Here is a 13,036-nt window from a genome sequence, read left to right on the forward strand (position 1 = left end):
GTCTTATATAGAAAATGCTGGCCGGGCACGGTGGCTCACGCCTGTAACCCCAGCACTTTAGGAGGCCGAGGCAGGTGCATCATGAGGTCAGGAGATCGAGACCATCCTGGCTAACGCAGTGCAACCCTGTCTCTACTAAAAATACAAAAAAAAAAAAAAAAAAAAAAAAAAAAAAAAAAAAACATTAGCCAGGCATGGCAGGCACCTGTAGTCCCAGCTACTTGGGAAGCTGAGGCAGGAGAATGGCGTGAACCCCGGAGGTGGAGCTTGCAGTGAGCCGAGATCGTGCCACTGCACTCCAGCCTGGGCGACAGAGCCAGACTCCATCTCAAAAAAAAAAAAGAAAAGAAAAGAAAAGAAAATGCTGTAATATGCTGTAATTCTGTGCAGCACACCTGTGGTTGCCTATATATACCACCCTCACCTTTCCCTACATTGGGGAGCACTGATCACCATTCTGTCTTTGGTGTCTGTGTTTACCTGATGGCCGCTCTCACACTTCGCACTTGAATAAACTCTTTTAACTGGATCCTGAGCTGTTTGATTATATTAGATTGACATTTTGATGATCCAGAGACTCTAAGTGGGCCTCCTTAGATCTGTGCCTCTTCGCTGACATTCGGAGCTTTGGTGTCTACAGGAGTGGCTTTTGCTCGTCCCACCTCATTGGAACTGGCAGGGGGCTCTGGCAAGGCTCCTCTCCGGTTTTGAATCTCCCTGGCTTTGACTGAGATTCAGACTTTACGCAAGCGATTCAGTTCTATGCTCCACAGAGATGGAATTGAAGCTCTACTTTAAGATAGAAGTTTTGTTTGCTTGTATTGTCTTTCACAGATTTATGACGTTCACTTTTCTTTGAGGTTAAGGTTTGTTTGTTGAACTACTTGCTAGACTTTGTATGGTCCTTTTGGTCATTCGAATTTGATCAGAGAACAACATAGGTTCTCTCTCTGAAAAGAGAAAGTGAATGTTTGTGGCTTTAGGTAAGTTTGTGGTTTTAGGCCAGGCCCAGTGGCTCACACCTGTAATCCCAGCACTTGAGAGGCTGAGGCAGGCAGATCACTTGAAGCCAGGAGTTTGAAACCAGCCTGGCCAACATGGCAAAACCCCATTTCTACTAAAAACACAAAAATTAGCCAGGCATGATGGCATGTGCCTGTAATCTTAGCTACTTGGGAGGCTGAGGCAGGAGAATTGCTTAAACCCAGGAGATGGAGCTTGCAGTGGGCCCAGATCATGCCACTGCACTCCAGCCTGGGTAACTGAGTGAGACTATGACTCAGAAAAAAAAAAAAAAATTGATTGTGGTCTTAAACTGGACCCAGGTTGGTGACCCAGGTTTTGGAGCTCAGTAAAAATTGACATTTAAGTTTTCTTCTTGAGTGACCAAAAATTTATAAAAGGGTTCATATGAGAACATAAGTCCCAAATACAAAAGACCTTGTTCCTCCCAGAAGAAAAGCACCTTAGGTGATTGAAGTCATGTAAGAATGTCAGAGTTCATAGCTTGGGATGTGTAACTATGCTCTAGGGAAATCTGCTTAACTCGGTGGGCACACATAAGGGGTTGGGCTCCCGGTGCCTTAAACCGCCAGAAATCTCTGGGTTTCATTGGGACACATAAGAGGGGAGAGGTGACTCATGGGTGAAACCTTGAGGAGTAAAAACTATTAAGCAGCACACTAGACCCAAAACATCTTTCCCTTTCAATCTTTGGTCAATTTAAAAGAGGATACAAATTATGGACAACTGTTCATCTAAAACAAAGTCCTCTTTAAGGGTGGACCCACTTTTAGAAACTCCAGCTAAATTTATGTACAAGACTTATGGTGCCACCTCCTGTGTGTGTGTGTGTGTGTGTGTGTGTGTATATATATACACACATATATATATATACACAACCTACATACATAAATATGTGTGTATGTGTGTCTGTATGTTTTATGAGGCAGGGTCTCACTCTGTCATCCAGGATGGAGTGCAGTAGTACGATCTCGGCTTACTGCAACCTCCACCTCTGGGGCTCAAGCAATCCTCCCACCTCAGCCTCCCGAGTAGCTGGCACCACAGGCACACCCCCATACTGGGCTAATTTTTTGAGTTTTTATAGGGACAGTCTCACTACATCATCCAGGCTCATCTCAAACTCCTGAGCTCAAGTGATCCTCCTGCTTCAACCTGCCAAAGTGCTGAGATTACAGGTGTGAGCCATTGCACCTGCTACCTCCTGTCAGTATTGGGAAAAATGGTCTTACTTGACCCAAGAAGATCTTGAATTACAATGGCCAAAGTGGGGTACTTGTGAAATGCCTAAGTTAGTTTGCTCACATGCACAATTAGAAAAAGCCAGCTCTAGAATTAAACAATATAATTTGGAGAGTTATTTCCAATGCTACCCAGAAGCATGCAAAAGAGGCTGTGACAGAGTTCTTTTCCTATAGAAAGAGAATGAAAAGCCTCTAAAACTTTAATTCAGAAAAGCTGCTGAAACTGCTGCTTCTCCTCCTTCTGCTCCCCCTTCTCTCTATCCCTCCTTATCAGAACTACCTTGCCCAGACTGACCTTCTCTTCCTTCTCCTCCCCTTCCACCTGCTCCCACTTTTTTGGCTTCATTTCATGAACATCCAGCATCTAATAGAGGGAAACCTGCTTTAGTTTATCAACCATGGTCTAAGGTAGAACTTAAAGACATAGTTAAATAATTCCCCGACCTTAACCAGGATCCTGTTGGTTTTGCCAGGGAATTTGAATTAAATATCTGAGCTTATGGCCCTGGTTATTCTGATTTATATCAACTAACTCACATGTGACTATCAGAAAGTAAAGCTAAAGATTAGACAGACACAAATTGTCTCTGTTTGCAGATGACATGATTGTATATTTAGAAAACCCCATCACCTCAGCCCAAAATCTCCTTAAATTGATAAGCAACTTCAGCGAAGTCTCAGGATACAAAATCAATGTGCAAAAATTACAAGCATTCTTATACACCAATAGCAGACAGAGAGCCAAATCATGAGTGAACTCCCATTCACAATTGCTTCAAAGAGAACAAAATACCTAGGAATTCAACTTACAAGGGACGTGAAGGACCTCTTCAAGAAAAACTACAAACCACTGCTCAACAAAATAAAAGAGGACACAAACAAATGAAAGAACATTCCATGCTCATGGATAGGAAGAATCGATATTGTGAAAATGGCCATACTGCCCAAAGTAATTTATAGATTCAATGCCATCCCCATCAAGCTACCAATGACTTTCTTCACAGAATTGGAAAAAACTATTTTAAAGTTCATATGGAACCAAAAAAGGGCCCGCATTGCCAAGGCAATCCTAAGCCAAAAGAACAAAGCTGGAGGCATCACGCTACCTGATTTCAAACTATACTACAAGGCTACAGTAAACAAAACAGCATGGTACTGGTACCAAAACAGAGATATAGACCAATGGAACCGAAGAGAGCCCTCAGAAATAATACCACACATCTACAACCATCTGATCTTTGACAAACCTGACAAAAACAAGAAATGGGGAAAGGTTTCCCTATTTAATGAATGGTGCTGGGAAAACTGGCTAGCCATATGTAGAAAGCTGAAACTGGATCCCTTCCTTAAGCCTTATACAAAAATTAATTCAAGATGGATTAAAGACTTAAACATTAGACGTAAAACCATAAAAACCCTAGAAGAAAACCTAGGCAATACCATTCAGGACGCAGGCATGGGCAAGGACTTCATGTCTAAAACACCAAAAATAATGGCAACAAAAGCCAAAATTGACAAATGGGATCTAATTAAACTAAAGAGCTTCTGCACAGCAAAAGAAACTACCATCAGAGTGAACAGGAAACCTATAGAATGGGAGAAAATTTTTGCAATCTACTCATCTGACAAATGGCTAATATCCAGAATCTACAAAGAACTCAACAAATTTACAAGAAAAAAACAATCCCATCAAAAAGTGAGTGAAGGATATGAACAGACACTTCTCAAAAGAAGACATTTATGCCGCCAACAGACACATGAAAAAATGCTCATCATCACTGGCCATCAGAGAAATGCAAATCAAAACCACAATGAGATATCATCTCACACCAGTTAGAATGGCAATCATTAAAAAGTCAGGAAACAACAGGTGCTGGAGAGGATGTGGAGAAATAGGAACACTTTTACACTGTTGGTGGGACGGTAAACTAGTTCAACCATTGTGGAAGACAGTGTTCTAGATTCCTCAAGGATCTAGAACTAGAAATACCATTTGACCCAGCCATCCCATTACTGGGTATATACCCAAAGGATTATAAATCATGCTACTATAAAGACACATGCACACGTATGTTTATTGTGGCACTATTCACAATAGCAAAGACTTGAAACCAACCCAAATGTCCATCAATGATAGACTGGATTAAGAAAATGTGGCACATATATACCATGGAATACTATGCAGCCATAAAAAAGGATGAGTTCATGTCCTTTGTAGGCACATGGATGAATCTGGAAACCAGCATTCTCAGCAAACTATCACAAGGACAAAAAACCAAACACTGCATGTTGTCATTCATAGGTGGGAACTGAACAATGAGAACACTTGGACACAGGAAGGGGAACATCACACACCGGGGCCTGTCGTAGGGTGGAGGAAGGGGGGAGGGACAGCATTAGGAGATATATCTAATGTAAATGATGAGTTAATGGGTGCAGCACACCAACATGGTGCATGTATATACATGTAACAAACATGCACATTGTGCACATGTACCCTAGAACTTAAAGTAAAAAAAAAAAAAAGATTAGACAGACAAGGCCCATTATAGAAATCTCTCAGAATACTTTCATAAATGCTCAGGACTGTAGGCAGACACACAAAACTGCAAAGGCATTGCTTCAAGCCACTCCTCACTGTTTCTAAGAGTAGCTGACTGTAGTTAAAATACAACAAGGTCAACAAAATCCAGATGATTCAGTAATATATTTTGAGAGGTGTGAGTAAACTTAAACAATATTTGGGTTTATTTGAATAAAGCTAAGCTAATAATCAAGATGATATTCTTCTCAACTACAGTTTTATAAATGGGTTAGATGAAGAATTAGCACTAATAGTGAAAAGACAAAACTCTCGCTGGGACACTTCTCAAATTCATAATTTGGTCAGTCTTGCTGCCCAGTTGTCTCATAACTGAAGACGAAACTGAGAAGGAGGCCAAACAAAAGAGCAAGGTTAATAAAATTATGAATTTACAGTCGAAAGAAATGTCCACACAATTTGGACCTTCAAAATATCCTTATAAACCCCCAAATAGACCTAACCATACACTTTCAATTAATGCAAAAAGCCTGATCACATTAAAAAGAACTGCCAAAAACTAAAAAGGAAAGAACAACAGGTGGAGGCAGAAAATAAAGAATGGGGGTGCTCCATGGAACTTAAAGAGGCCTTTCCTTTTCTCCTTACACTCTGGGAGAAAAGAAATTGTTTAAAACTCCCCTTACTGTTTTCATCCCTCATTCTGTGGAAGCATTGCTAAACTGACACCACACTCAACATTATTCAATGAGTAGACTAGCTTCATAGGAAGTTTCACTTCTTTTAGCTTCTCATGTCACCATCTCTAGATGTAATAAGCTAAATATTGCAACTCTTCTTCCTTCACTTTCAGATGAAACACCACACAATTGCATAACTCTAATTGATAAACTTGTTTTCTCCTAGGACTGATCTGCAAGAGACTTTTCTTACTTAGGCTGATGTTGTTTGGTTTACAGATGGATGTTATTTAAAGGATGAATCTGGAACTTACTGTAAAGGTTTACGCAATAGTGTCTTTAACAGAAGAAATAGAAAGTTCTTACCTTCCAGAAGCCACTTAGATTCGCTTCTGTCTTTGTACCACAACTGGGTATTGAAGATGTCATTTGCCATGTAGAGGCCCTAACCAATTACACACAAAAGGCCCCAAATGACCGCCACATGAATGTCTCATTATTAAATAATGAAGTTACTCTCATGAGAAGACTGTATTACAAAACTGTATGGTCTTAGACATACTCACTGCAGCCCAAGGAGGAACCTGTGCTATGACAGAAACTGAATGCTGTGTTTCTATCCCAGATGAATCAAATAATGTCACCAAATTAATGACTGATTTGAAAAACTCTAATAATTAACCTTTCGGATCCAAAACCCTCTCTAAGCTACTGGTTAAGTAGTTGATTGAGATCTTGGGGAACTTGGTGGCAAAAGCTGTTATGTATTTTAGGAATTACCATAGTTCCTGTTTTGTCTTGCCTTTGTCTGCAGAGCTGTTATGGTATTTATCTGCAATTGGGTCAACACACAGCTGAGAAAATTAGAACAAAGACTACTCAGAGAATTGTTTGATTGAAGAGGCAGCCACGTAGCCTGAATCAGGTTCCAGAACTACTTTCCCTTGTTGCATTATAATACGGACTTGGTCCTTTCCAATTTCCCCTCCGCCCTGGGATGTGACTGCCAGGAAGGGGCCTTCCTAGTGACATGAGGTTTGATCAAATACACGGCCTGAGAATATAATTCTTCTATAATGCTTTCTCTGAAAGCTTTTGAAGAGAAGGGGAAAATGTGAACAGAAAACTTCAGCACCTTCCAAACGTGTTACGCCAAGGGGAAAAGTTAAGCCCTGTAACCTAAATCACAGAATATGGCTGTTTTTCTTCTCTGGTGCATGACTGTTGCTTCCTGATCTTTGTGTTGATGTTATATATTAACCAGATTTTTTATTCTTTATTCAGACTAAATGACGTTGGAGATAGAGACCCTTGTGATTGTTACCTCTTTACAATAGAATATTAAACAGCCCCCTTAGAGTGTAATCAATAGTAGTGAATTGAATCTTCTGTGTACCTTAGCCTCATCTCGAAAATGCTGTAATTACGTACAGCACCCGTTTTGGCGATATAAACGACCCGCACCTTTCCCTACATCAGGGAGCACTGATCGCCATTCTTTGCTGTCAGTGGTTCCCGGGATAGCCGCCCTCACACTTTGCACTTGAATAAACTCTTTCAACTGGATCCCTGAGCTTTTTGGTTATTTTAGGCTGACATTAGTTAACTAACAAGATGTTAGTTCTTCAGTCTGTTAATTCTGAGGGGTTGACCAGAGGTCCTGTAAGGTCCCTTCCAACTTTAACATTCCACGATTTCGTGAATTTAAAGACTATGGTTGCCCCTGTATTAACTGGGTTCAGGAGTAAGATAGATAAATTAAGTCATTCAATCGACAAATATTTATTACAGTTCTCTATTGTGTGTAGGTGTATCTGTGGAAATAGGAAACAGTATTTTGGTGCACTCCTGCCTCCAAATCACAGAACTACAACCCCTTCAACAGAAATTTTCTAAGCTTCCCGCACCAGCCGGAGACCAAGATTCTGCGGTGCACATAGCCAAGGGTTGCTATGGAGTCCAACGCGGCCCAAAACGGAAGTGGTCCCTGAAAATTTATTTCCCAGAAAACTTGCATTTGAAAAACAATGCCATTCCAATTCGCCTTTTCCTAAAGTAAACTCATAAATAGAGACACAACCAAACTTTCGCTATCAGCACAGAGAACGACGCTCTCCTCCCAAGAGGAACCTCTGCTCTTCCGCTGCAGAAGCTGCACGGAACCAAGAAGCCGCGGGCGCTGGTTCTCCAACGAGCTTTTCTCCCGTACGTACCAGCCTCCCGGCGGGGTTGCCGTGGAGACAGAGCGTGCTGTGTGGATGCGGCGAAACGCTGAGGAGCGGCCTTTGCTATCTGGAGGGGACTCACAAGACCGACGTCAAGATGGTTAGTGGCTCTGAACAGTGAGGGAGTACTTTGAGTAGGTCCTGAGGCTGGCGATTAGAGGTTCCCAGCACACTTCTGTGTAAAGTCTAGGTGTGTCCGCAGAGGGTAATCACCAGCTCTCCCCGTGTTCCCACGGGGGACAGAGATACAACTGTAAATACCTCGATTCTTTCTTCCCTCCTGCTTCTCCGTTTACCCAGTCTAAACCACTCGTGGGATGGGAAGCAGAGGAAGGGAAAGCTGAGATGACAGAAGCTGTGCGAAAGCATCTCTAGCCAGAGAAGATAAAGTTAGGAATAGCTTTTTGGTCCTTCCTAAGTATTGGGTGATGGCTCTTCTAGTAGAATACTTGTTACAAAACGAGTTTGAATAGGCTTTCCTGGGGTTCGTTGTTAAGGATTTGACTTATAATTTTTTTTTTTTTTGAGATGGAGTCTCGCTGTGTCGCCCAAGCTGGAGTGCAGTGGCGTGATCTCGGCTCACTGCAACCTCCGCCTCCAGGTTCAAGCGTTTCTTCTGCCTCAGCCTCCGGAGTAGCTGGGACTACAGGCGCGTGCCACCACGCCCGGCTAATTTTTATATTTTTAGTAGAGATGCGGTGTCACCATATTGACCAGGCTGGTCTCAAACTCCTGACCTCGTGATCCGCTGCCTTGGCCTCCCAAAGTGCTGGGATTACAGGTGTGAGCCACTGGGCCCGGCCTTGATTTATAAATTACAGAGCTGTCATTCTCAGTTTCAATCTGATAATCAGAACTGGACCATACAGCTGTCTTTGTTTCTTTTACAGATGCTTTCAAGGGCCAAACCTGCTGTAGGCAGAGGCGTACAGCACACTGACAAAAGAAAGAAGAAAGATAGGAAGATTCCAAAACTAGAGGAGCTACTTTCAAAAAGAGATTTCACTGGAGCTATTACCCTGTTGGAGGTAATGCCCAAAGAACGTTGCTTCTTAGCGTATGAATACCAGACTGTAGATGAATGCTTGGGTGAATGCTGGTTGCTATGCTGTTGAAATAGGTGGGTGCGGGCCGAGCGCGGTGGCTCACGCTTGTAATCCCAGCACTTTGGGAGGCCGAGGCGGGCAGATCACGAGGTCAGGAGATCGAGACCACGGTGAAACCCCGTCTCTACTAAAAAATACAAAAAATTAGCTGGGCGTGGTGGCGGGCGCCTGTAGTCCCAGCTACTCGGAGAGGCTGAGTCAGGAGAATGGCGTGAACCCGGGAGGCGGAGCTTGCAGTGAGCCGAGATTGCGCCACTGCACTCCAGCCTGGGCAACAGAGCGAGACTCCGTCTCAAAAAAAAAAAAAGAAAAAAATAAAAGAAATAGGTGGGTGCATTCTGGGGCTTCCTGTACAAATCCCCTGTAAATCTAGTCAGGCACAGATTCCAAATTCCAAGTTAACTATAAACCTGATAAAAAATGAACTAAAAAAACTAAACTTGGCCGGGCGTGGTGGCTCACGCCTGTAATCCCAGCACTTCAGGAGGCAGAGGCGGGCAGATCACGAAGTCAAGAGATCGAGACCATCCTGGCCAACATGGTGAAACCCCGTCTCTATTAAAAATACAAAAATTAGCTGGGCGTGGTGGCACGTGCCTGTAGTCCCAGCTACTCAGGAGGCTGAGGCTGGAGAATCACTTGAACCCGAGAGGCGGAGGTTGCAGTGAGCCAAGATCATGCCGCTGCACTCCAGCCGGGCTACAAGGCAAGACTCTGTCTCAAAACAAAACAAAACAAAACAAACAAACCAAAAAAACTTATTTCTTGAGGGCCACTTTTGAGTATGTCTAGTTCACCAATGGTGATTACAATCTAAAAATATGAAGAGATATTTAATACAATGTCATTTCACACATTGCTTATCCCAACCCTTGTTCAATGTATGATTTTTTCCTATTATGTGTTCTAAAATTTTGATCAAATTTAAATAATTCTAACATGCTTATGGTTGAAAATATAGCCCCAGAAAATATTTCAAATCTCCAAGGCAGTAGTTCTCACCTTTTAATATACATTGGAATTACCTAGGGTACTTAATAAGAGATCGATTCCTGGGCTTCTGCTCTAGGTCTGCAGTGGTGCTCAGGAATCTGCATTTTAAGGTGAGTAGTCTAAGTGCTTCTGATGGAAATGGTCCCAGGAGACTACACTTTGAAAAACTGCTTTGTGGGAAACACATGTTATAGGAGGGTGAAGGGTTGCACCAAAGAATGAAGAGTTCTGACAGCATGGTCTGGTTTTCTTGTGCCACACTCATTTCTCTTAAAATGCTGCTCCATCCATGTTACTCTGAATCTACCATTAATAATTGTTATAATTAGGTTTACATATATTTCTCCATCTTCCATGAATAGTTCACTTTCTTTTTTTTTTCTTTTTTCTTTTTTTGAGATGGAGTTTCACTCTTGTCACCCAGGCTAGAGTGCAATGGCGCAACAGCTCACTGCAACCTGCACCTCCCTGGTTCAAGCAATTCTCCTGTCTCAGCCTCCTGAGTAGCTGAGATTAGAAGTGCCTGCCACCATACCTGGCTAATATTTGTATTTTTAGTAGAGATGGGGTTTCACCATGTTGGCCAGGCTGGTCTCAAACTCCTGGCCTCAGGTGATCCACCTGCCTTGGCCTCCCAAAGTGCTGGGCTTACAGGCGTGGGCCACCGCGCCCGGCCTAGTTTGCCTTCTTACTAAGTGCTCTGGCATTGAGCGTGTTGTTTAGCTTTTTGGGCATCAGCTTTCTCATCTTTACAGTGGGGGAGTTGGCATGGAAGAAACTTCTAGTTCTGTGAATCAGTGGACTGAGTGCTATGTATGTATCTATTTTCATCAGTCTGTTTTCCTCTTTTTTCTCTAAGACAATGACCACATTTTCCTTATTGCATAACACCAGGTTGCCTTTATTTATTTTATTTTATTTTTGAGACAGGGTCTCATTCTGTCACCCAGGCTGGAATGCAGTGGTGTGATGGTGGCTCACTGCAGCCTCAACCTCCCAGGGCTCACACAAGTCTCCCACCTCAGCCTCCCAAGTAGCTGAGACTACAGGCACGTGCCACTATGCCTGGCTAATTTTCATTTGATTGGCTATTTGTGTGTGTGTGTGGAGACAGGGGTCTCACCATGTTGCCCAGGCTGGTCTTGAACTCCTGGGCTCCACGGATCCTCCTGCTTCTGGCCTCCCAAAATGCTGGGATTACAGGGCCAGGCTGCCTTTAAGTTGGCAGGGAGGCTCTGCTCTTTGCTCACATTCTTAGGTCGTTAGTTGGAGTACCCTGCTGCGTGGGAATGGAAACTGCTATGGTTTGGAGTAAGGAAGTCTCATGGGCTTTCCTGTAGCTCCAGGGAATTCAGGGAAACCTCACATGAGAATTTCTCTAGAATTAAGGCACGATACTCAAATTCATAGCATTTGGTATGAGAGGATTTCTAATGTTGTAGAGTTAGCTACAGGAGTAAATTCTTAGCCCAGACAAGAAAATATCAAAGGGATGTCTTCATCTTGTAATGACTGAGGCACCTGAAGTTCTATAGTGATGCTCCGTAAATATGTGTTGGCTCCCTATTTGATTTACACCCTGTAGAGTGAAAAAAAACTCATCTTACCATGGAAATTCAGAATTCTCTGTCAAGGTCTCAGTCTTTTCCTCCAAAATAAGGCTTTTCTTTTGTTGGCTGAGGAATTCATAAATATTTGTTCACAATGGACATAAGTGAGGCCAAGTCTTCTGAACATCCTTAACTCTTGTAGGCCTTGTAAGCTAGCCTGCTCAAGGGTAATAGAAAGATTTAATGGCTTGTCCTCAGTGAAAGGTTACAACCTATTAGTAAATATATGAGTGTGTTAATGCAACAGGACTCAAGCGGGAGGTTAAATGCAGTAGAGCATGGAGGGTGACAACACGGGCTTTGGAGTCAGGCATTTCTTTAAGTCCCTGCCAGCACACATGCTGGCCGTGTGGCCTTGAGTTCATGGTTCAGCCTCTCTAACCTTCAGTTATTTGGCTTTAAATATTTTACATAATTCTCTTCCTTATATATCACCCAGAATTGTTAGGCAACTCAAATGCTTTCTGGAGTATAATATCGGTAAATACAGAAAGCCAAATATGAAATACTTGAAAATATAAATTTCTGTGACAATTAGAAGATACTTGTCCTATAGGTATAGGTTTAATTAAACCTCATATTGTCATGTTTCTAATACTTAGATTGCCTGTTGTTCGTCAGTAACCCAACATAGCATTTTTTTTTAAACAGAGAGTTTACTATTCAAAATTTTCATGTTTTTTAAATACATTTTTAACCTGAAGTTCAAACGTCATGTTGGGGAAGAAGAAGAGGATACTAATTTGTGGATTGGATATTGTGCCTTTCATCTGGGTGACTACAAGAGAGCTCTGGAGGTTAGTGTAAAAAAATTTTTTTTCCTAACAGAACTGTGTTTAAAATGTTATTAAACTTTATATTATAATAATACATGTTCATGGTAAAATTCAAACAATGCAGAAGGAAACAAAAAGAAGTTACCTATTTGCATTCCTCAATTATACTTGTTAATGAAGGTGACCACTAACTTTTTAAAAATTTATGGCTTCAGTAATCATCTGATGTTAATATGTTCCATTACAGTAGTTCCCCCTTGTCTATGGTTTTGCTTCCCGAGGTCCATCTGAGTTACCCAAGGTCAATCTCAGTCTAAAAATAGGTGAGTACAGTATAATAAGATATTTTCAGAGAGAGAGAGCAAAAGAGACCACATCCTCATAACTTTTGTTACCATATAGTGTTATAGTTCTATTATCCATTATTGGTGTTAATCTCTTATTGTGCCTAGCTTATAAATTAAACTTTATCACAGGTGTGTATGTGTAGGAAAAAAACATAATATATATAGGATTCAGTACTATCCAAGATTTCAGGCATCTACTAGGGATCTTTAAACATATCCCCTGTGGGTAAAGGAGGGCTACTGTATATGTACATGTATCTTGTGTACGTTTTACTTTTACATGCATACTAATGAGATTGTACAACATATTGGTATTAGCATTTATTAAGTCAATCTTCAGAACAGGGAAATTAAGCCATTTTGATAAAAACTTTCATGAGTCTTCTCTCAAGAGAATTTCACTTTTCCTTTGCTTGGTTATTTTTAGACATAGGAATGATTATATTTATATTTTTACAAGTAGAATTGTTTTGGGGAAATTGTTTTTCTT

At 41.7% G+C, this 13,036-nt stretch overlaps 1 protein-coding gene across 7 annotated transcripts in view; it reads left to right on the forward strand.

The window, feature by feature from the left end:
• The first annotated feature begins 7,694 nt into the window (after nt 1-7,694).
• IFT56 (intraflagellar transport 56) overlaps nt 7,695-13,036 on the forward strand; it is an 84,805-nt gene continuing 79,463 nt past the window's right edge. For 5 of the 7 annotated variants that reach the window (XR_010121417.1, XM_063641658.1, XM_063641657.1 and 2 more), the window contains exons 1-3: nt 7,720-7,814; nt 8,605-8,742; nt 12,128-12,220. Coding sequence is in view for 5 of the 7 variants with exons in the window: in XM_063641658.1 (XP_063497728.1) it covers nt 7,812-7,814; nt 8,605-8,742; nt 12,128-12,220 (234 nt within the window). In the remaining 2 variants the exon portion in view is untranslated. Of the gene's footprint in view, nt 7,815-8,604; nt 8,743-12,127; nt 12,221-12,446; nt 12,523-13,036 lie in introns of those variants that run through there. The other 2 variants (XM_055284172.2, XM_055284174.2) reach the window with 2 other exon arrangements.

The sequence above is a fragment of the Symphalangus syndactylus genome, chromosome 6 (assembly GCF_028878055.3).
Source record: "Symphalangus syndactylus isolate Jambi chromosome 6, NHGRI_mSymSyn1-v2.1_pri, whole genome shotgun sequence".
Lineage (NCBI taxonomy): Eukaryota > Metazoa > Chordata > Mammalia > Primates > Hylobatidae > Symphalangus > Symphalangus syndactylus.